The sequence below is a fragment of the Bombina bombina genome, chromosome 1, assembly GCF_027579735.1.
Source record: "Bombina bombina isolate aBomBom1 chromosome 1, aBomBom1.pri, whole genome shotgun sequence".
Classification (NCBI taxonomy): Eukaryota; Metazoa; Chordata; class Amphibia; order Anura; family Bombinatoridae; genus Bombina; species Bombina bombina.
Genome location: NC_069499.1, coordinates 765,095,601 through 765,121,732, shown reverse-complemented (window position 1 = coordinate 765,121,732; position 26,132 = coordinate 765,095,601). Strand labels below are relative to the sequence as shown.

The 26,132-nt window shown below is 36.7% G+C and overlaps 1 protein-coding gene across 1 annotated transcript in view; it reads left to right on the top strand.

The window, feature by feature from the left end:
* Positions 1–17,376, top strand: part of LOC128660873 (connector enhancer of kinase suppressor of ras 2-like) — a 957,001-nt gene extending 939,625 nt beyond the window's left edge. Inside the window, exons 21-22 of the mRNA XM_053714957.1 lie at positions 10,146–10,345; positions 17,161–17,376. Of these exons, the coding sequence (XP_053570932.1) occupies positions 10,146–10,345; positions 17,161–17,376 (416 nt within the window). The remainder of the gene's footprint in view (positions 1–10,145; positions 10,346–17,160) is intronic.
* The last annotated feature ends 8,756 nt before the right edge of the window (positions 17,377–26,132 follow it).

The following is a 26,132-nucleotide window of genomic DNA, read 5'->3' as shown; positions in this document are numbered from 1 at the left end:
ATTTTAACCAGGTACAATAGCTATTAAATAGTTAAGAACTATTTAATAGTTACCTAGTTAAAATAATAACAAAATTACCTGTAAAATAAGTCCTAACCTAAGATATAATTAAACCTAACACTACCCTATCAATAAAATAATTAAATAAACTACCTACAATTACCTACAATTAACCTAACACTACACTATCAATAAATTAATTAAATACAATTCCTACAAATAAATACAATTAAATAAACTAGCTAAAGTACAAAAAATAAAAAAGATCTAAGTTACAGAAAATAAAAAAATATTTACAAACATAATAAAAATATTACAACAATTTTAAACTAATTACACCTACTCTAAGCCCCCTAATAAAATAACAAAGCCCCCCAAAATAAAAAATTCCCTACCCTATTCTAAATTAAAAAAGTTACAAGCTCTTTTACCTTACCAGCCCTGAACAGGGCCCTTTGCGGGGCATGCCCCAAGAATTTCAGCTCTTTTGCCTGTAAAAGAATAAATACAATACCCCCCCCCCCAACATTACAACCCACCACCCACATACCCCTAATCTAACCCAAACCCCCCTTAAATAAACCTAACACTAAGCCCCTGAAGATCTTCCTACCTTGTCTTCACCATACCAGGTTCACCGATCCGTCCTGAAGAGCTCCTCCGATGTCCTGATCCAAGCCCAAGCGGGGGCTGAAGAGGTCCATGATCCGGTCAAAGTCTTCATCCAAGCGGGGCAGAAGAGGATCTTCCATCCAATTGAAGTCATCATCCAGGCGGCATCTTCGATCTTCTTCCATCCGGAGCGAAGCGGCAGGATCCTGAAGACATCCAGCGCGGAACATCCATCCGGACCGACGACTGAACGACGAATGACTGTTCCTTTAAGGGACGTCATCCAAGATGGCGTCCCTCGAATTCCGATTGGCTGATAGGATTCTATCAGCCAATCGGAATTAAGGTAGGAATTTTCTGATTGGCTGATGGAATCAGCCAATCAGAATCAAGTTCAATCCGATTGGCTGATCCAATCAGCCAATCAGATTGAGCTCGCATTCTATTGGCTGTTCCGATCAGCCAATAGAATGCGAGCTCAATCTGATTGGCTGATTGGATCAGCCAATCGGATTGAACTTGATTCTGATTGGCTGATTCCATCAGCCAATCAGAAAATTCCTACCTTAATTCCGATTGGCTGATAGAATCCTATCAGCCAATCGGAATTCGAGGGAAGCCATCTTGGATGACGTCCCTTAAAGGAACAGTCATTCGTCGTTCAGTCGTCGGTCCGGATGGATGTTCCGCGCTGGATGTCTTCAGGATCCTGCCGCTTCGCTCCGGATGGAAGAAGATCGAAGATGCCGCCTGGATGATGACTTCAATCGGATGGAAGATCCTCTTCTGCCCCGCTTGGATGAAGACTTTGACCGGATCATGGACCTCTTCAGCCCCCGCTTGGGCTTGGATCAGGACATCGGAGGAGCTCTTCAGGACGGATCGGTGAACCTGGTATGGTGAAGACAAGGTAGGAAGATCTTCAGGGGCTTAGTGTTAGGTTTATTTAAGGGGGGTTTGGGTTAGATTAGGGGTATGTGGGTGGTGGGTTGTAATGTTGGGGGGGGGGTATTGTATTTATTCTTTTACAGGCAAAAGAGCTGAAATTCTTGGGGCATGCCCCGCAAAGGGCCCTGTTCAGGGCTGGTAAGGTAAAAGAGCTTGTAACTTTTTTAATTTAGAATAGGGTAGGGAATTTTTTATTTTGGGGGGCTTTGTTATTTTATTAGGGGGCTTAGAGTAGGTGTAATTAGTTTAAAATTGTTGTAATATTTTTATTATGTTTGTAAATATTTTTTTATTTTCTGTAACTTAGATCTTTTTTATTTTTTGTACTTTAGCTAGTTTATTTAATTGTATTTATTTGTAGGAATTGTATTTAATTAATTTATTGATAGTGTAGTGTTAGGTTAATTGTAGGTAATTGTAGGTAGTTTATTTAATTATTTTATTGATAGGGTAGTGTTAGGTTTAATTATATCTTAGGTTAGGACTTATTTTACAGGTAATTTTGTTATTATTTTAACTAGGTAACTATTAAATAGTTCTTAACTATTTAATAGCTATTGTACCTGGTTAAAATAATTACAAAGTTACCTGTAAAATAAATATTAATCCTATAATAGCTATAATATAATTATAATTTATATTGTAGCTATATTAGGATGTATTTTACAGGTAAGTATTTAGCTTTAAATAGGAATCATTTATTTAATAAGAGTTAATTTATTTCGTTAGATAAAAATTATATTTAACTTAGGGGGGTGTTAGTGTTAGGGTTAGACTTAGCTTTAGGGGTTAATACATTTATTAGAATAGCGGTGAGCTCCGGTCGGCAGATTAGGGGTTAATAATTGAAGTTAGGTGTCGGCGATGTTAGGGAGGGCAGATTAGGGGTTAATACTATTTATGATAGGGTTAGTGAGGCGGGTTAGGGGTTCATAACTTTATTATAGTAGCGCTCAGGTCCGCTCGGCAGATTAGGGGTTAATAAGTGTAGGCAGGTGTCGGCGACGTTGAGGGGGGCAGATTAGGGGTTAATAAATATAATATAGGGGTCGGCGATGTTAGGGGTAGCAGATTAGGGGTACATAGGGATAACGTAGGTGGCGGCGATTTGCGGTCGGAAGATTAGGGGTTAATTATTTTAAGTAGCTTGCGGCGACGTTGTGGGGGGCAAGTTAGGGGTTAAGAAATATAATATAGGGGTCGGCGGGGTTAGGGGCAGCAGATTAGGGGTACATAAGTATAACGTAGGTGGCGGTCGGCAGATTAGGGGTTAAAAATTTAAATAGAGTGGCGGCGATGTGGGGGGACCTCGGTTTAGGGGTACATAGGTAGTTTATGGGTGTTAGTGTACTTTAGGGTACAGTAGTTAAGAGCTTTATAAACCGGCGTTAGCCAGAAAGCTCTTAACTCCTGCTATTTTCAGGCGGCTGGAATTTTGTCGTTAGAGCTCTAACGCTCACTTCAGAAACGACTCTAAATACCGGCGTTAGAAAGATCCCATTGAAAAGATAGGCTACGCAAATGGCGTAGGGGGATCTGCGGTATGGAAAAGTCGCGGCTGTAAAGTGAGCGTTAGACCCTTTAATCACTGACTCCAAATACCAGCGGGCGGCCAAAACCAGCGTTAGGAGCCTCTAACGCTGGTTTTGACGGCTACCGCCGAACTCCAAATCTAGGCCTAAGATAGCTACAATATAACTAATAGTTACATTGTAGCTATTTTAGGATTTATTTTTATTTTTCAGGTAACTTTGTATTTATTTTAACTAGGTACAATAGCTATTAAATAGTTAATAACTATTGAAAAGCTACCTAGTTAAAATAATTACAAATTTACCTGTAAAATAAAACCTAACCTAAGTTACAATTACACCTAACACTACACTATCATTAAATTAATTAAATAAATTAACTACAATTACCTAAAATTAAATACAATAAAATAAAATAAACTATAGTTAAAAAAAAACCCCACTAAATTACAGAAAATAAAAAAATTACAAGAAGTTTAAACTAATTACACCTAATCTAAGCCCCCTAATAAAATAAAAAAGCCCCCCAAAATAATAAAATGCCCTACCCTATACTAAATTACAAATAGCCCTTAAAAGGGCTTTTTGCGGGGCATTGCCCCAAAGGAATCAGCTCTTTTACCTGTAAAAAAAAATACAATCCCCCCCAACAGTACAACCCACCACCCACACACCCCTACTCTAAAACCCACCCAATCCCCCCTTAATATAACCTAACACTACCCCCTTGAAGATCACCCTACCTTGAGCCATCTTCACCCAGCCGGGCACAAGTGGTCATCCGATCCGGGCAGAAGTCTTCATCCGATGGGGCAAAAGAGGACATCCAGACCGGCAGAAGTCTTCATCCTATCCGGGCAGAAGAGGACATCCGGACCGGCAGACGTCTTCATCCAAGCGGCATCTTCTATCTTCTTCCATCCGACGAGGAGCGGCTCCATCTTGAAGACATCCGGCGCGGAGCATCCTTCCAGCACGACGGACTAACGACGAATGATGGTTCCTTTAAATGACGTCATCCAAGATGGCGTCCCTCGAATTCCGATTGGCTGATAGGATTCTATCAGCCAATCGGAATTAAGGTAGGAAAAATCTGCATTCTATTGGCTGATCCAATCAGCCAATCGGATTGAACTTCAATCCGATTGGCTGATTAAATCAGCCAATCGGATTTTTCCTACCTTAATTCCGATTGGCTGATAGAATCCTATCAGCCAATCGGAATTCGAGGGACGCCATCTTGGATGACGTCATTTAAAGGAACCGTCATTCATCGTTAGTTCGTCGTGCTGGAAGGATGCTCCGCGTCGGATGTCTTCAAGATGGAGCCGCTCCTCGTCGGATGGAAGAAGATAGAAGATGCCGCTTGGATGAAGACGTCTGCCGGTCCGGATGTCCTCTTCTGCCCAGATAGGATGAAGACTTTTGCCGGTCTGGATGTCCTCTTCTGCCCCATCGGATGAAGATTTCTGCCCGGATTGGATGACCACTTGTGCCCGGCTGGGTGAAGACGGCTCAAGGTAGGGTGATCTTCAAGGGGGTAGTGTTAGGTTTTATTAAGGGGGGATTGGGTGGGTTTTAGAGTAGGGGTGTGTGGGTGGTGGGTTGTAATGTTGGGGGGGGTTGTATTTCTTTTTTTACAGGTAAAAGAGCTGATTACTTTGGGGCAATGCCCCGCACAAATCCCTTTTAAGGGCTAGTCGTAATTTAGTATAGGGTAGGGCATTTTATTATTTTGGGGGGCTTTTTTATTTTATTAGGGGGCTTAGATTAGGTGTAATTAGTTTAAACTTCTTGTAATTTTTTTTATTTTCTGTAATTTAGTGGGGGGGGGGGGTTTGTACTATAGTTTATTTTAGTGTTAGTTGTAATTGTAACTTAGGTTAGGTTTTATTTTACAGGTAAATTTGTAATTATTTTAACTAGGTAGCTATTTAATAGTTATTAACTAATTAATAGCTATTGTACCTAGTTAAAATAAATACAAAGTTGCCTGTAAAATAAAAATAAAAATAAATCCTAAAATAGCTACAATGTAATTATTAATTATATTGTAGCTATCTTAGGGTTTATTTTACAGGTAAGTATTTAGTTTTAAATAGGAATAATTTAGTTAATAATAGTAATATTATTTAGATTTATTTAAAAAATAATTAAGTTAGGGGGGTGTTAGGGTTAGACTTAGGTTTAGGGGTTAATAACTTTATTATAGTGGCGGCTACGTTGGCAGCGGCAGATTAGGGGTTAATAGATTTAATAGGCTATGTGGGCTATGGCGGTTTAGGGGTTAATACTAGAATAGGTTTATTGCGGTGTGGGCTATGGCGGTTTAGGGGTTAATAATTTAGTTATTACTTGCGGTGTGGGCTATGGCGGTTTAGGGGTTAATAATTATGCTTATTGCGTTGTGGGGGGTTGTTGGTCTAGGGGTTAATACATTTATTATTAGGAGTGAGAGGGGGGATTGCGGATATAGGGGTATACGTGTCGGGCTTATTTTTGGGAGGCGTGTTAGACAGCTACGGAAGATTTAAAATTTTTGTTACTTTTCTTAGGCGCCGGCAGTTTCTAAAGTGCCGTAAGTCACTAGCAACTCCAGAAATTTGTAGTTACATATTTCTGGACATCGCTAGTTTATCAGACTTACTGCACTTTAGGAACTGCCGGCGGGGTATATGTAATACCCCGATGTGCAATGTAATATTACGGGCGGCGCGGGTTCCCTCGCTTGTGCCGAAACCTGTGCCGTATATCGGATCGCGCCCCATGTTTTTTCATCTCATGATTGTGGTTTAGATGTTGTACTAAATTAGATTGTGGAATATTTACACAGACACAGCACAAAAAAGAAACACTACAAATATATATATTTGTCCAAAAATAAGCGTGATTGTTTGAATTAATTTATTTTTTTTGGTATACATATAATAGATTATTTAAAGAAACTGTAAAGTCAAAATGATATTTTCACAATTCAGATAGAACATGCGATTTTAAACAAATGTATTTCTATTATATAATTTGCTTTGTTTTCTTGGTACCCTTTGTTAAAAGGCATATCTAGGTAGGCTCAGGAGCAGCAATGCACTACTGCTGATTTGTGGCTGCACATAGATGCCCCTTGCCATTAGCTCATCTGAGGCGTTCAGCTAGCTCCCAGTAGTGCATAGCTGCTCTTTCAGCAAAGGATGCCAAGAGAATGAAGCAGTTTTTTAAATAAAAGTAAATTGGAAAGTTGTTTAACATTGTATTCTCTATCTGAATAATTATTTATGTAGGTTATTTGAATTATGAAAGAAAAAATATGTTTTTCATGTCCCTACTGAGGCATGAAGCAGAAATGATTTGGTCTCACACTTTCTCTTATTGTAAATGAGTAGCTGTTTGAAGCACCTAAACATTTACGAGTGGAGCAAAAAATATCGATTACGCAAGCGCAATATTTGAGCTAGTATTGCAAGTAAAGCATTTGCGTTTGCATTGCATGGAAGCTTTGCACTCACGAGAGCGCATTTCGATAGGCTCAGGGGCGAAACTAACTACAGGGGGTGCAGAGGTCGCAATTGCGACTGGGCCCCCAGCTTCAAAAAAAATATATATTTTTTTATGAAAAACGTTGGCCTGCCACTTCCTGCACTGATATCATGTGAGTGTGACATGATGCTTCACTAGTGTCTCTGACTACAGGGGTTAGTCTTTCTGTTTTACCCATTGGTGTTTATGTGTGTGTTTGTGTATGTATGTATGTATGTATGTATGTGACTGTGTGTGTATTTATGCATGTATGTGTGTGTGTGTGTGTGTGTATGTATGTATGTGACTGTGTGTGTTTTAATGCATGTGTGTGTGGGTATGTTTGTGGAACCATCAAATTACAGACCTTGTTACTACAGCATGGGGGTAAGGGGGTAAACAGTGTCACTATACAGTACCACTATATACAGTACGGGGGGGCTGGACCATGTCACAGGCTACTGTGGTCACTTTATAAAGTACTGGGGCGGGTAGGGTCAGGCCAGCCATCTCACCGGCAGATTACAGAGTGTGTCACTGACTCACTATATACAGTACTGGTGGGTTAAACAGCGTCACTATATACAGTAATAGGGGGTCAGACCATCTCACAGACTGTGGGCACAGGGTACCTCCTTTTGCAGACATGTAATCTGATTCACATTTTTTTTCTGTGTTAAATGTAAAAAAAAAAAGATATGCATCAAATTCACTTTTTTTTTTGGGGGGGGGGGCCTTCTTAGATTATTGCACCTGGGCCCTGTGGTTTCTAGTTATGCCGCTGCATAGGCTCCATAGGGAGCCTTGTTCTCATGCCGTCAGATTACAGCTGAGAATCTAGTGCAGCGAAGGGGGTAAGTTGCACAAAGATGGGAAGCAAATATCAAATATATATGTTTATATTTTAGCCGATGGGGATCTAACCACACCTCTTATGGGATTTACGCTTGCCTTAGCTGCTATTTGTTGCTAATTGGTGTTTATTACATTGGGATTATATATGGGTCACGCTGTTAACATAATAGCACGTACAGTAGCTTACCATAGTGCGGTACTAACTGATTACTGATATGGGTTTTGACAGGCTAGTACTATTTGGTATTGCGCTCCACAGATTTACTGCCGTATATATACAGTGCCCATGCGAAGTTCTGAGACAGACATAATATGCTCTTTAGACGGCCTTTTACTTTCTACATACGGGCCATGGTGTGTTTACCGCTGCCATGACAACCGGTCTAGGACGTTTGACTCTCCAGTAGCTCTTTATTACTGTTTCCCGGTTTTTACATACCTTTGATGGCCTAATGGCTCTCCCCTGCCCACATAGTCGTCCTTTGCTGCGTCTGCTATTTATAGGTTTGCATGTTTCATTATGGTATGTTCTTTATAAAGACTGCGATGAGATTAAGACTCTACTAGGCATTTGTGTATACACATTATGGTGGTTTTTATTGTTATTCCTTTATTGTTATGTCTATTGTCAACTTTTTGTTATTTTTGAATTGTGTTTGTCAATATGGGGTCCCATTTGGATTGATTTATGTATGCACTTAACTTTGTAGATAATCTCATTTGATTTATTTTGTTTCCTACTCCTGCTGTATTACATTTTGCATATACTAATTTATGTTTACACTTGGGCCATTCACACTCGTTGCCAGGGATGGTGATGTCACTATGTGGGTGGTACCCCATCCTGGAGAGCGTGTGATTGGATGGTCTTACTGTTATAAGGGTGTCTGGTGTGGGATTATGCTCATTTGTTTTTTGTATGTCGGAGAAAGGGGCTAAACCCCCGAAAACTTTCACAACTTAGGAAATAAATCTTTGAAAAGCCCTGGTGAGTGCACTCTTCTTTTGCTTCTACATAAATATTTATGTGTTTACATGTGTATATATACATATTAACACATAAATATATTTGTATATGTAAAGGCACTTTTCAGTGCTGTTTCTTTCTAACAACCCACACCTGCTCAATTTAAGCCCTAAAATTTGATCTCTGGTTAATTTTTGGAGCACAAATTGCTACCTCAAGCTCGCAGTAGCAATAACCAGCCTATTGTAATGTGGATGTGAAATTGTTCGTACGAGAGCTGAGTATGTTTAAATCTCTTCTTCAAATTCCTTTAGATGTATAGTATGCTAAGCCATTTGGAGCTATCTGAAAAGGTATTAAAACTGTTTTCATGGGGTGAAGGGTTTGATAAAAATGTGGCGTTTTAAACCTGCAAAATTGTGCATAACGGCCTTTCAGATAAAGATATGGCACGTTTTGTTGTCTGATATCATCTAAATAGTGCAGAACATGTGAAAATAGCTTATCAGTAAATTCATACAGAAGGTAACTGTGTGTTTGATTTTAAAGCAGTGTTTTGGAACTGTTTGTTCACATTTACTGTATTCCTAATTTTATTTATATTTCATACATCTACACCACTTAAAATAGCAAATAACTCCAACTGAAGAATGTCTAACAAATAGCTACTATAGGTCCTGTTAAGTAGTTTTCTGTTGTAAAGGCAAATTCTTTTCATTCTAGAAAGAATGTTGTAGCTGTTCTAATTTCACCAAAGTATTCTGGGTATTAGGGAATGTTACATAACAGTCGATATATGCAAAATATACTTATATTTATATATAAAGAATTAAGAGTGTAGTTAAGAGTTGGATGTTACATTTTACATTACTCTCTACTCAAATAAAGCAATTAATTTGTTCTTTGAATAGCTTAAGAAATATTTATAAATAACAGAAATAACAGAAAATACTATAATATTGCAAAGTATTACACTGACCCACCCGGCTTCTTCATAATGCCACCTGGCTGGTAATATTTTCTGTGGAGAGCACTGCATTAGTAATGATACAGCTGAATATAGTTTGATTGTTTGCAGCATATCCAGTAGTCAAAGACCAATGTTAGCCTTTAATGCCCACAAAAGGAGGGACTTGTTTTACGGACTCGAGCTGAGCTTCTCCTACTTCTGTTTACATTGTCACAAAGGATAATAGCAAGCACTAAGCCTGGCTGCCATGACAGCTATGCAGGAAGAAATAGCAATGTCAGTGTTCTGGTTGGTGAGTTGTAGGTCATTATAAAAATGGACCTAGAGCCAATGGAGCTTGATGCACGCTTCAGGCGAGGCTTTAGGCTCGCCGGAAAAAGCAGTTATGAAGCAGCGGTCTTAAGACCGCTGCTCCATAATTGGTCCGCCTGCTCTGAGGCTGCGGACATCAATCCGCCCGATCCTATACGATCGGACTGATTGACACCCCCTGCGAATCTGCAGGGGGCTGCATTGCACAAGCAGTTCACAAGAACTGCTTGTGCAATGATAAATGCCGACAGCGAATGCTGAGCGGATTATGTCGGACAGATGATAAATCAGCCCCACTGTGTTCTATTTAATGTTCCTTGGGGATCTGGCTGCTCTCTAAGGTCGCTGTGTAATGAAAATTCTTTTAATGAGGTGGTTTAGAAAATGTCTTGTTTGAGTTTATAAGCCCCTCTAAAATATTTCAATTCTACTTTAGAAAACAAGAAAGAGAACAAATCTAGTACAGATGGGCTGCAGGAGCTCTACAGGACACTGGAACAAGCCAGCTTATCAGCATTTGGTGAACAGAGGCCTTCAACCAAGCAAGAGTTCAAGAGATCTTTTATTAAAAGGTGCAATGACCCCATTATGAATGACAAGCTGCATCGCATCAGAGTCCTGAAAAGCACTTTAAAAGTAAGTAAATGTGTAATTAGATCCCACTTCTCTTCAGTTATCCATGATAGAACAAGGGAAATTAAACTAAGGATGTTATATCAGTTATTTAATAAGATTTTAGCATTATTTTAATGAACAAATGTGTACTTGAGTATATTGTGTATTGCTATATATAGTGCATTGTTTGGACCGGAATATAGCAGCCAAATTCTTAAGGATCAACTAGATAGAGGTGAATTGGTTTCTGCAAATATATACATGTTGCAGCAAAATAAGTTTGGTAGTGTTAAGATTATTAATTTTCACTGAAAAAGAAAAAAAACTTTTGGAATGTGCAAAATATGCTAATCAGTGATAAAACTAATGACTTGTTAGGCCCCTGGCGCAAGGAATATTTATTTTAGTAGTGCCATTCTACTGGCTGCTGTTCCTGAAAACGAAACTCTGCATATTTTCAAGCAGATTTGCTTTAAAGGGACTGTCTACACGAGATTAAATATTACCTTATTGTGTTTGTTGTACCACGAACACCCTACCGCATATGTTTACACTTCATGCTTGACAAAACAAAACCGTTTTTTTATTCAAATACTTTGTTATTCTGCCGTAGTCCGATGGGCGCATAACTCCTCCCATACAATCAGTGGGCAATTCTATGTGCAGTGTGAGCTGTGTCCAATCAAAATCGATGACGTGCACCCTTAGTTTCTTACTGCCGGTGGCATTTTCTACCAGACCCACAAGAATGAGAAAGAAGGAGGAAGGAGTTCAGTGGCCATATTAAAACGATTGAATAAAGAAAGTTTCCCTGCCATACTCAATTCACTTTGGCCCTGCATGATGTTGCACCAGGTGGTGTGTGTGTGTTTGGTGTACCTGGTACAACAACTCTTTTAAGGTGCGTGTAAATATAGTGTAGACTGTCTCTTTAATTTGCGTTAAATTTTGCTTTGCTTTTTAAAAAATAAATGCAAGCAAAATACGCTGCCAATATCTATGTGAATTATACTATGGTTAAAGGGGCCCGAGGGATTTAAATATCCCACTGTGTGGAAATACACACTAAGGGGCCGAATTATCAAGCTCCATTCAGAGTGCATTAAAACCAAGAAAAGATAGATAATGATGGATTACTTATGGAAAGCTAACAATGCCTGCTTCCCTGCCTAATATGTTAAACTTCACCATCATAGAAAGATTTAAATTGTAGACCAATGAGAACTGGGGGTAGGGGTGAGAGAAATCACAGAGCGAATATTCAAGTGATCAATAAGGGATTAACCCAGAATATATACAATTATTCAAAATCAGGCATTCCTAAGTGCTCAAAGGCATCCTCCTACCTGCAAACATCCCGGGATAAGCCTGTTCTGCCGATTCCTTACTGGTAACACTACGCTTCAGAATTCACACACACTCAGTGATTAGCTTGCTGATACGTATATAAATATGGAGTTATTATCGTCAAAGTAACCATATATTAATGGTAATATCGATAATATTCAGTTTTCAACATCCACAATTTGTAATGTATCAAACTCTCAGAGTATCGTTCGCTCGCACTTCTGCCACCCCAGCCCCGCCCACCAATGAGTTTTATTACTTGTATATGACTTGATCAAGGTTCGGGTATGGTCCATGAAATCCTACTTTTATTGCCATTTGTTGCCCTAGTGATCTGTAAACAAAATCGCTCACAGGCAAGTGCTCCCCGCCCATAGATATATATATATATCTCTTTTTTTGAGCGTAAAGTAGAAACTGACAGCCAAAGTATTTATAAATCCAAAGCACTCCAACCACCAGAAGAAATCTTTGTTTAAAAGACCTTTATTCTCATTAGTTGGGTCTAAAACTTTACAGGAACAACGTTTCGAACCTACAATAGGCTATTGGTAAATCTTACTCTGTGCCCCACAAACAGGTGTGCTGTTCTCCTTCCTCCTTGAGCCAGTATATTTAGACACTTATCTCTATATTGAAAGATTATTAAAGTTGGCCAACATCCTAGAAATGTTTATTCATGTGGGTTACGAAAAACTTTTTTTATAACTGATACAAAAATTATCATCCAACAAAATATTTTCTCGCCCTAATCATAAGGGACTATACCTTTCTATTCATGCATATCCAAATGATGGTCTTTGTATGAAATTGTGTAATAATAGTATCAATAACAAAGGCCTAGATTTGGAGTTTGGCGTTAGCCGTGAAAACCAGCGTTAGAGGCTCCTAACGCTGGTTTTAGGCTAACTCTGGTATTTGGAGTCACTCAAAAAAGGGTCTAACGCTCACTTTTCAGCCGCGACTTTTCCATACCGCAGATCCCCTTACGTAAATTGCGTATCCTATCTTTTCAATGGGATTTTTCTAACTCCGGTATTTAGAGTCGTGGCTGAAGTGAGCGTTAGAACTCTAACGAAAAAACTCCAGCCGCAGGAAAAAAGTCAGTAGTTAAGTACTTTCTGGGCTAGCTCTTAACTAGCTCTTAACTACTGTACTCTAAAGTACACTAACACCCATAAACTACCTATGTACCCCTAAACCGAGGTCCCCCCAAATCGCCGACACTCTATTAAATTTTTTTAACCCCTGCCGACCGCCAACTACGTTATCCTTATGTACCCCTAATCTGCTGCCCCTAACACCGCCAACCCCTATATTATATTTAGTAACCCCTAACCTGCCCCCCACAACGTCGCCGCCAGCTACCTACACTTATTAACCCCTAATCTGCCGACCGCAAAGCGCCGCCACCTACGTTATCCTTATGTACCCCTAATCTGCTGCCCCTAACACCGCCGACCCCTATATTATATTTATTAACCCCTAATCTGCCCCCCACAACGTCGCCTCCACCTGCCTACACTTATTAACCCCTAATCTGCCGAGCGGACCTGAGCGCTACTATAATAAAGTTATTAACCCCTAATCCGCCTCACTAACCCTATAATAAATAGTATTAACCCCTAATCTGCCCTCCCTAACATCGCCAACACCTAACTTCAATTATTAACCCCTAATCTGCCGACCGGAGCTCACCGCTATTCTAATAAATGTATTAACCCCTAAAGCTAAGTCTAACCCTAACACTAACACCCCCCTAAATTAAATATAATTTACATCTAACGAAATTAATTAACTCTTATTAAATAAATTATTCCTATTTAAAGCTAAATACTTACCTGTAAAATAAATCCTTAGGTGAGGATTTATTTGACAGGTAATTTTGTAATTATTTTAACTAGGTAACTATTAAATAGTTCTTAACTATTTAATAGCTATTGTACCTGGTTACAATAATTACAAAGTTGCCTGTAAAATAAATATTAATCCTAAAATAGCTACAATGTAATTATAATTTATATTGTAGCTATATTAGGATTTATTTTACAGGTAAGTATTTAGCTTTAAATAGGAATAATTTATTTAATAAGAGTTAATTAATTTCGTTAGATGTAAATTATATTTAAATTTGGGGGGTGTTAGTGTTAGGGTTAGACTTAGCTTTAGGGGTTAATACATTTATTAGAATAGCGGTGAGCTCCGGTCGGCAGATTAGGGGTTAATAATTTAAGTTAGGTGTCGGCGATGTTAGGGAGGGCAGATTAGGGGTTAATACTATTTATTATAGGGTTAGTGAGGCGGATTAGGGGTTAATAACTTTATTATAGTAGCGCTCAGGTCCGCTTGGCAGATTAGGGGTTAATAAGTGTAGGCAGGTGGAGGCGACGTTGTGGGGGGCAGATTAGGGGTTAATAAATATAATATAGGGGTCGGCGATGTTAGGGCAGCAGATTAGGGGTACATAGGGATAATGTAAGTAGCGACGGTGTCCGGAGCGGTAGATTAGGGGTTAATAATAATATGCAGGGGTCAGCGATAGCGGGGGCGGCAGAATAGGGGTTAATAAGTGTAAGGTTAGGGGTGTTTAGACTCGGGGTACATGTTAGAGTGTTAGGTGCAGACGTAGAAAGTGTTTACACATAGCAAACAATGGGGCTGCGTTAGGAGCTGAACGCGGCTTTTTTGCAGGTGTTAGGTTTTTTTTCAGCTCAAACAGCCCCATTGTTTCCTATGGGGGAATCGTGCACGAGCACGTTTTTGAGGCTGGCCGCTTGCGTAAGCAACTCTGGTATCGAGAGTTGAAGCTGCGTTAAATATGCTCTACACTCCTTTTTTGGAGCCTAACGCAGCCTTTATGTGGACTCTCAATACCAGAGTTATTTTTATGGTGCGGCCAGAAAAAAGCCGGCGTTAGCTACGCGGGTCCTTACCGACAAAACTCTAAATCTAGCCGTTAGTAACCGAAGAGAGGTAGTATGTTATCACATCATTCTCTTCCATCTTAAATGTCAGCTAGTTTATTGAGGTTACTGTCAATCAAATCCCTACAAAGATGTCGGATGCTCAATACATCTTCTCTGCTAGATCCTACAATCATGCAGTTCTGTCTTTTACATAAACCATCTATGTGAATATTAACTATCAGACCCTTTTTAAAGATAGCAATTAGCCTCCGTTAAAGCCAACCCCTATCGCTATTAAAGTTAGATACAACGATCTTCATCCAACCTATGAATGTTATGAAATCACCAGTTGTCCCTGACCATAATATTAACACATCGTCAATTTATCTGATGTAAAGATCAATAAATTTCATATATGAGTTGACATCTTCATTTAAGATACTTGTTTGTTCTATCCAACCTAAAAATAAGTTGGTATTGGTTGGGGCACAACATGTGCCCATTGCTGTGCCTCATTTTTGTAGGTATATTTTGTTATTAAACATAAAATAATTATGGTTTAATACAAATTTTAATAAACCAATTATGAAATTTACATTAGTTCTTAATTTATTCTTGCTTCTTAAAAAGTGTTCAAGTGCCTTAATGCCTAACCGTATTCTGGATATTGGAGTAAAGACTTTCAAGATCTATGCTTATTAGAATGGTGTTTGGCTGAACTACTACATCTATCACCTGTAAATCTAATTGTAGGATCTTTATCCAAGATCATATAGCTTTCAGTAACCCCCAGGACTTTTTGGCATATTTGAACATAGTTTTTATTGTTTATGATCACTAACATCCCCCCCCCCCTCCTTATCAGCTCCCTTGTAGTGTTATCATTAGATCTTAGATCCTGTAGTGCAATTCTCTCTTTGTATGTTAAATTCTGTTTTTGTTTACACTTGGGTTCAATCAGATCTAATTCAGTCATAACTAATTTTTCTATCAGCGGGTACTGGGTAATAGGGAGCATGAAAGTACTCTTGGGTTTGATCATTTTTATTCCCTGGTCAAATTCATCATGGTCGTTTTTATTTAAAGGGATATGAAACCCAATTTTTTTCTTTCATGATTTAGAAAGAGTGTACCATTTTAGACAACTTTCTAATTTACTTCTATTATCTAATTTGCCTCATTATTTTAATATCATCTGCTGAAAAGCATATCTAGGTATACCAAGTAGCTGCTGATTAGGAACTGCACATAGATACCTCGTGTGATTGGCTCACCCATGTGCATTGCTATTTCTTCAATAAAGGATATCTTAAGAATGAAGCAAATTAGATAATAGAAGTAAATTGGAATGTTATTTAAAATTGTATTCTCTACCTAAATCACAAAGAAAATTTTTGGGTTTAGTGTCCCTTTAATAGCTCAACCAAAGTTTCTACATCATCATGGTCATCGATTTGTACCCCTAATTCAAGTATAATTCTTTTTTTCTCCTTACTTTATGAAATTTGTGTAAAGCTAATTTACAAGCAAAGAGATGTATATCTTAAGTCCAAGTAAATTTCTTACATATAGGTGTTGGTATAAAGAATAAACCTTGTGTATATATACTCATCATCATTACATAGTACAGCAAACCTATACTCTGTTTAGAAAGATTTCTAGCATCATTATAAAGCATTGTATACAGTGCAGCATATTCATAACACAAATACAAATAAAATATTATGGAGATTTTGCTTGTAATTACTGGTTGAGTTTCCAAATTGAATGTCATCCAGCCTACGGTTTTCCATTTAAAGGAACATGAAACCCATATTTTTTCTTTCATGATTCATGAGCATACAATTTAAAAAAAAAATCCAGTTTACTTCTATTAACAAATATGCTTAATTTTCTTGGTATCTTTTGTTGAATGAGTAGCAATGCACTACTATTACTGGGAGCTAGCAGAACATCAAGTGAGTCAATGACAAGAGGCAAATACTGTGCAGCCACCAATCAGCAGCTAGCTCACAGTAGTACTTTGCTGCTCCTGAGCCTACCTAGGAATGCTTTTCAACAAAGGATACAAAAAGAACTAAGTAAATTAAAGAATAGACGTGTATTGGAAAGTTTTTTAAAATCGCATGTTCTATCTACATTGTGAAAGTTTAATTTTGGCTTCACTGTCCCTTTAAATAATCTATTAGATGTATACCACTGGTTTTCAAACCTGAACTCAGGCCTCCCTAACAGGCCATATTTTGAGGATAACTGAACTAGAGCACAGGTGAAATAATCAGCTTATTAGCAAACGTGGTTAAACTGCTCTCATCCAAGGTAATCCAAAAGACCTGGCCTGTTGGGGAGGCCTGAGAAAATGTTTGAAAACCAGTGATGTATACCAACTATTTAAAAGGAATCCATTGCATAAATACAAATAAAAAACAACTTACAATCACGCTTATATTTAGACAAATAATATATATATGTAGTGTTTCTGTTTTCTTCTATCTGAATCATGAGATTTACATTTTGACTTTGCAGTTCCTTTTAACATATATATTATTATGTATTTTTAGCTGTCACTTTTTCACTTTGCAGGCAAAAGAAGGTGACCTGAAAATCATCAACAACCTCTTGGATGACCCAAACGTGACATCAAAAAAATTCAAAGAATGGAAGCAAAGAAACTATGAGTTTTATGTGGATATTTGTGAGTACAGCGGAACCTTGAAACCTCAGAACGGTGCCTCGGAACTTGCTTCACCAGCAACCCAACTAACACACACGCACTCCTTTATTGAAACGCATGTCTGACGAGCGGTGGCACCAGGAACAATGTGTTTATAAGGTGCCACCAAAGATCAAGTCCAAGAAACACTGTAATTTTTGTACATAATGTAATGAAAAGCATTGTAAATAGGTTGGATAAGATTATAGTGCCACAGGATGCCTAAGACATTGCATGAAGAAGTCAGTATTATAATTTCCTAACTTATTTTTTGTTTATTGTATGTACCAAGATCTGCATTATACAGAGAATATCTGCTGAGTTATAATGGGGGGACACTGCTTTTATTCAAGTACTGTACTATAGCTACACAAATAGTAAAGACCTCCCTAAAGCATTTTATATATTTAGATATGCAAATACTGGATATTTCACTGTATCTATGTATATAAAATGGTACTTTGTAGTTATTTGTTACAATGATCACTGTCATTACACCTTATTTTATATTTAGGCATCTCTAGGAGAGAGGTTTCAAACAAAGAGAAATAGCTCAGCCCCTTAGTGCCTTAAGATACATTTTGTGCATCCTGCAAACAGCAACTTCCTTGGTCCTAGTGAAACGCGTGATGGGACAAGCAACCAACAGGCAAGGAAGACTTAAATGTAGTTATGACCTGTTTAAGGGATGTTCTGACTTAAGGTGGCTTTCAGTCAATGACAGAACAGTTTTAGGATCAAAGTACTTGTCTGCTTGAATTAATAGTTGTCACTGCAGGATCAAATTCTCCACTGTGAATTTAGTGCCACTATCCTGTGATTTATGGAACAATGATATTGATGCTGGTTTGTTGTGTAAATTGGAATTGAAGCTGGCTATGTTTTTGTTTCAGCCAGTTGAATTTATTTATGTTACAGAAAAAATGTGTTACTGAAAAACAAATGAGTAGGCTGAATTTATCCAATACGTACAATGGCAGCTGGTGCTGTTCACGTGGTTCTTCCATCTAACAGGAAATATCTTAACCAATGTAATGTCAGATACTTCTCAACAGATTTGTATTGTGATAAAATCTTTGTGACCAGTTCAGATATTACCTTTAATAATCATATTGACAACAAATTTTAAAGAATGAAACACCAGTGATCTTAACACCAAAAATATTTATATTTGATAAGTTTAGCCGCGATTCACATATAATGTTGTTGCTTAATAATGTTACTTAGTAATATTGGAAGCAATTTCTACAAGAGATACATTCACAATGGGTAAGAAGTGCATATATATTGCATTCCTTTATTAATTCATTGTTTATTTGTGATATTCTATTCTAAAAACTCTGTTTGTTCTTACATGACCTCAGGAACTCTTCAAGGGGTACTATTGAGACCCACTTCATCCATAAACCATTAGAATTTGTAGCAAAGAGGCTGAAACAAGCCAAGGTACATTAGGGATTAGTTAGCATCACATCATCTCGTACATATTTTTTAATATTGTAGGCCAGCTGATCCAGAAAAAAATGCCTTAACACTGGTTTTGTGATTCTTGATTAATGTAATATGTGTATGTGTATCCTTCATTTATTATGTAAATTATTATGCTCTAATAAAAGCTTCTAATATTTATTTCACAACAAATTTATATGTGAATTAATAGTGAAAGTTCAGAACTCTCACACTGAAAGATAATTGTTATAGTATATACAGTATATAAAAAAAATGAATACCTTCCAAAATTAAATTATAACCTGTTTGGCAAGTCCTTAAGTGGGATTTAACCATCCAGCAGCAGAAAGTGAGTGGTCCAGGTAAGGTTTAGCTTATCTGGACTGGGTTTGGGTACTCCATGGTTTCTTAAAGATACACAGAAGAATGAGCACTCAATTTGGAAGTGCAATATGATTTGGAGCTCTGGATAAACGCTGGTGATTTATTACAATTTGTTGTCAATATTTGTAAGAGGAAGTAATGACCAACTGTATTTTTGTTTTCTAGTTATGCATCGTTATTGTCTCCATTTTCAGATTCTCTTTTGTTCATTCATGTGTGGTAATGATTTTGTTTTTAATAATGATGTTTGTCAGTCAGTGTTAAGAGCAGTAGGCAATCGGCTATGATGAGAATAAAATCAAACGTATGAGTGGTACTTAGAAAAGGTCTATAAATCACATTGATTTAAATCTAGCACACTAAATTATAGAATCAGCTGACTAAAAGAATCTCAATAGCTTCTAATGTGAGTTACTTCCCCATAGTGTGCTCTCTCCTTGTCAGGTCTCACTCACTGTGAATTCCATTATAACTCTTCCACTGAACACACAAGATCAGACTGGAGCTGTAATCATGTATATTATGTGATATATTTTTGGGGTGGCTGTGTCATCAGTAAAGTTACACTGGGATGAGATCTACCAGAAGAAAAAAAATCTGAATGCCTACATAGCATCTGAATGCAACACGACCCGCATAAGCATGTTAAAAGCTACTGTTTTATGTTTCACATCATACTTCTGTATGTCATTGTGCTAAATTAACTTAAATTGTTGTTCTTTTTTAAATTCCTACACACCTTTAAATTAGCATTTCAATATTTATATAAATATAGACATTACTACACACAAAAACATTTGTATTAACAAGTATGCAACTGTCTTTCCCTCTGTAAATCTAGCTAGTTTATTAGAGATCTTAAACTATGGGGCCTATTTATTAATGTGCAAGCGGACAGAATACGATGTCCGCCGCACATCGATAAATGCTGACAGCATAGGCTGTCTCCATTTATCATTGCACAAGCAGTTCTTGTGAGCCTCATGGCTCGCGCGGAAAAATAGGCATCAAGCTCCATTCAGAGATTGATAATTCGTCCCCTAAGTATCGAAACAGTAGCCAAATCTAAATGACAAAAGGAAAAAAAAAATGTACATTTGGTTCAGAATAATTTAAAGTAAAAAAAAACGTTATTGATCAATTGGTCCTATCTTGTTTAATTGTATAATCTAATTGGGTATTGTTTTTAATGCTGTTGCAAAGTGTAGCATTCTCAAACATTTAGATATGTATGGTAAAAATACTAGTGCATGACTTACAAATGCAATAGAACCAAGCCCTGAGGACTTTAAAAAACTGTGCAAAATACTCATTTGTAATTAGATTCTATGTTCTAGCTCTGTGTGCTCATTCTTGTTTGATCGCCAAAGGACACAGGAACAACAGTGATTATTGGATTTGAAAGGATTGAATCACACAGCTTCCTTTGCTCATTCAGGTTTTGGCATTAAAAAAGAATTTTTGATTTCTCCTATTAACCTATCAAAAAAAAAAGGGATGTTTGAGATGCACAATATAACGTGGTATAGATCAGCACACTTATTGTACATTACTATTCGATATCCCTGAAATCACTCTTGAGCTGTTATCACATAATCATCTCCAAGTTTAGAAAATGGATAAGAGTAAAGGCTAAGTAAAATAGTATTTAAAAAATTAAAGTTAGTTGGACACATAACTCTATGTAGTAAAATATAAGCAGGGGGCACGTAGATAATTCAATATGATTCCGATATAACCTTTACCTTATTAAGAGAAACTGAAACTAAAGGTTAAAATTCAGATATTAGGATCTGCTTTGGGAAACTAGTTATCCTGCTACAGCCAATCAGTGCCAATGCATGAGCACACACAAATTATAACATCACAATTGTGGTAAAACGTCACAGTGGTTACCAAAAATGTTAATTTGCACTTGGTGTATATCAATTAACTAAAATATTTAGCAGTTCGGTTCTATGTAAGTTATACATCCAGACATTTGGATGATAGAATTACAGTTTTGGAATAGTCATACGTCAAAGCAAAACCCCCTGAGTAAGATTGTGAGTTTGACATCTAGTGGCCATACCTGCTATATAAAATAAAAGCATAGTACTTAAAGGGACATTAAGACATTAACACTAAATAAATGTTAGATAGAATGACGCATTCAAAGAAAAGATTAGTCTGAGAATAACATGTAGATGTATTTTTTAACGTTTCATTACCTTTTTAAATATTGTCAAAATAAGTTTTAGTGTCTATAAAACAATGGGAGCTGCCATGTTGTTTCTTAGATTACCTTCTTTGCTGTGGCCAATTAGAGACAGTTATAAATAGGCCTCTAGAGTGTGCAGCCAAGCAATCACTGTGTGGATTTTAACAGTGTTCTACATTTCAATTTCTAACAGGAACTAAAAAGCTCACAATTTCAGAATAGAATTATAGGAAAATGGGACAAATGAAATAATGAAAGTATATTGCAGATGTTTATATATATATATATATATATATATATATGAGCTATCATTTTATATTAATATCTCAAAGTGTTTAATGTCCCTTTAAGGAGATATAACCCCCATTATCTGCATGCAAGAAAAAGAAATCCAACAAATACAGTAGTTATCTCACTGCACATGCATGCTGTTAATTATCAATTCGCTAAAAACGATCACTGTGCATGCACAAAATTATTATCCTCACAATTTCCTGTATTCCCATAACATTATTTAGATCAACATATGGCAAGTTAGAGATATGTATAATATAGTCATCCTACGGATAGCAATAACCCAGTTAAGTATTTATTGGGATAAACAAAAAGGTTTGATCTAGTGACTCCTAGGAAGCACCTTTTACATTAAATGAAACTATTACGTTTTTACAATATCCCAGTATAATATATTATTGGTAGCTTGTTCTATATCATAGTTTATTTTTTGATCGGCTAACAAAAAAAAAGAAAAAACTATTCTCACCTCCCCAATCATTTTCCATCTGTCAACATGGTGGTAATTACAAGTCTATACAGTAGTGTGTTTAGGTAACAAGCTGTTATATGGAGTCATACATTACTCATATAAAGCAGGAATACAATGGTCTACTGAACAATGAAAAAAAAAATTGGTTTACATTTCTATATCTCAATAAAATACAAATTGTAAGAATTGAACATCAAGAGATGCATCCCAATGAAAAGAATACAACTGAACGAAATCACTTGGTTTTACAAAGTATTCTCACTCTAAAATCCTATATACCTACATTATAAGAGACCACATTCTTTTTCTTATCAGTTATTTGTAGAGTGCCAACAGATTCTGCAGAGCTAACTCTTATAACTTTTCAGACAATCCTCATACCATGCATAGCAAAAAAGAAGCACTTCAGAGACATACTTGATAACATATTTTTTAATTAAAGGGATATGAAACCCATTTTTTCTTTCTTTCACGATTCAGATAGAGCATGCAGTTTTAAACAGCTTTCTAATTTACTCCTATTATTAATCTTTCTTCGTTCTCTTGGTATGCTTTGTTGAAGGAGCAGCAATGCACTTCTGGTTTCTGACTGAATGACAATTGGTATATATATGCAGCCACCAATCAGCAGCTAGAACCTAGCTTATTTGCTGCTCCTAAACTTTCCTAGATAAACCTTTCAGCAAAGAATAACAAGAGAAGTAAGCAAATAAAATAATAGAAGTATTTTAAAAAAGGTGTTTAAAATTGTATGTTCTATCTGAATCATGAAAGAAATTTTTGGGGTTTCATGTCCCTTTAAGTGAAGCATCATGAGTAGATTCTATCATGGTTGGGAAAAAACAACTGTTCCTATAAAATCTCTTCTCCTTAATGTGTTATAATGAAAAATCTCAATGAATTAATGATAGTTTTGAGAATATTACGCTATAAGCTACTGGTAATAAAGGAGTTAAATTCAATTACCTAAAGACCATAATTTAAAAGAAATTGCACTCAGTGATCCTTTAGAACTTATGTTACATTCTGACTTATCTAACATTAGCAAGTCTGACTCCCTGTTATCAGCCTAGAAGTTTTATGACATCATCTAGTTAAACCTTCCTGCAGAGGTCCCTCCTCCTTGTAAGCCTGTGACAGGAAGTAAAGGACACTGCACAAATGTAGGGAAAAAATAAAAAGTAAAATCCATTTAAATAGATGAATAATACATATTGCACTTATTTCTATTAAGTATAAGACACAGCTTAGTGCTTTTTTATTACAACAATGAAACAGACTGTTTAACATCCCTTTAAGTGAATTAAAGGGATGTGAAAGTCAAACATTGTTCAGGCAGATATATCAGATTTACTTTGTTCTTTTAGTATCCTTTGTCAAAAGGCATACCTAGGTTCTCCTAGTATCCATTGTTGAAAAGCTAGTGATTGGTGGCTACAAGCATGCCTCTTGTCATTGGCTCACCAAATGTGTTCAGCTAGGTCCTGGTAGTGAATTTCTGCACTGGAGGTGACATGTTTTTAGGGGTTAAACTAATGGTTTATGAAAGCAATAGTGCAATAATAATATATTCTAACACATAAGGGTATTTTCTTTTTGCACTTTTAAGTCATTTTAGCTTGTAAGAAGAGACTACACGTTAAAAATGTCTTTTAAAAATTGCTTAATTTATTACTCATGAACTAAAATAAAAAGGTAGAGCACTGTGCAGTCTGTATATGGATACATGCTGTAATCAAAAGGAGTGATACAAACAGGAATATTATGAATGTTATATTATTAAATGTCCAATCGGCCTTGAAACTTTGTTATACTATAATGAAAGTGCCTTCTTCATGAATCGCTTGAACAGGAACTCTAATCTCCCTGTTCAAAGGGCAAAAAAGATTTTGAAGTTGGCAGAATTATTTAAATGCTTTATGTATAAACCACTATATAAAAAGGGTTATAAAAGATGTCATGAAAGGGACAGGAAAACCAAAATGTTTCTTTCCTGATTTAGATACAGGATGCAATGTGCAGATAGCTCCCATCTCCTGAGCCTACCTTGGTATGCTTTTCAACAAAGGATACCAAGAGAATGAAGCAAATGAAATAATAGAAGTAAATTGGAATGTTGTTTAAAATTGTATGTTCTGTCTAAATCATGAAAGTATTTTTTTATTCATATCCCTTTAAATAAAATGAAGGTATACATAGTGATACTGAAAATGTACCCTGCTCTTCAGTTTAGTGTGTATTTAAAACAGTTTGTTATATAACTATTACAAAAAACAATAATGGGACATAAAGCTGAACAATATACAGTATGTAACATATAATGTAACCTCATACATTTATCTTTTCTCATTTGTAAACTATATACATTGCAAATTGAACTATGGGCTGAATTGGGACTTCAGAAGTATTTGCAGGAACCACAGTGATAAAAATGTCCCCTAAACTGCACAGAACCCTGAGATGCAAAAACAATGCAAAGCTACCCTTTAAGCAGACAAAATGCCTCCCCAACACCCAAAAATTGCACAGCTACACCTGCTGACGTTTTGCTACTATGCATCAGTTTTGGTAAAAAAATAAAAAGGAACTCACCAGGGGTTCAGATAAGATACTACAAAACAATGCAAGTTTTGCTAGCAAAATAGTAGTGGCTAGACTTGTCTAACAAATCTAGAATAGCTCCTCCAAATAAGAAAAGCCATTGAAGGAATTTGGCCATTAAAAACCAATTGCAACAAACTATGGAGAGAGCGTTCCCAATTTGCCTGCATATTAAACTATTGCAACAGTCTTATAATTACAAAGTATTTTATGTCACTTTATCCCCCAGTGTTGTAGCTCATGCTTACAATCCAGTGCACTTTAAACAATTAAATCTGACCTATGGAAACAACCATATTTTGCTAGCATGGCTTAAAAAAAAAAAGTGAATGGCGCACTTACATAAATTATGTTTAACTGTGTTAGTCACCGAGCAACTTGCAAAGAGCCAGACCCACAAGTAATATCTTGCTAATTCTCTCATGTCCAATTATTTCTAGTCCAATCTATAAATTCCTGAACATAAACCTAAGAAATGATTGCAAGCATTCATTGGCTTAGATTCATTAAAGCTTTCTAAGACTCTCAGAGCTACTGTCAAACCTTTGTGAGAAGTTTGAGGTTGCTTACAGTAGCTCCTATAAGATATTACATTGCAGAGACCCCCATCAATTTCTGTAAGTGCCACCATGAGGAATCTGAAATGCAGATGAGAGTTTTGGTGGGTTTGGGCCAGTCACTATGGTACTTTATTAGGACATTGAATTCATTGTTTGCAGGTCTACATAGGATAGAGGAAAGTGTGATATGATTTTACATTTGGGAATCTCTAACACTACTGTATTGCAATTACAATCTTTGACCAGTGTATTTTTGACAATTTTTCAACTATTTTATCATTTAGATATTTGTACAGTATTACCATTTTTTTACAGTGTGTATGAATCCCTTGTACAATAGTTTGCACTTTACCTGCATTTAAACTGTGATGTAAACTGTAGTACTGCTTTTTTCTATTGAGGTTGAAATACCAAAGCATTGTAACAGAGCCGGTGTTTAACCTTTCCTTAACATATAAGTCTTCAGAATAGAACAGATGCATGGCCACAAGACACAGCTGCAGGGTCCAAGACCCTGATTGCTCTGCACCTGTATGTAAATATGTTCCATGGGCTATATCTACAGCAATAGGTTACAAACCAAACTTTCACTAAGACTGTTTCCAACATCCAAACTTTTTACTCCTCAGAAGGGGTATTTTCTGTTTGTTTGTTATTATGTATATTGACTCAGAACTGTTATTTTCTAGTGAATCCTTTGAGTTTTTGGGTATTCTCATTAATAAATTACTTGAGGGAAGTCTGTTGTATCCAGCTCGGCATAGTGAAAAAGTTTCAACATTACTTTATGTGGATTCTGGTTAGGACATAGGAGCTGAATAATAGACCATTATCACATCAGAAGTAAGGAAAAGTAATACATTGTCCAATCCAAGAAAATAT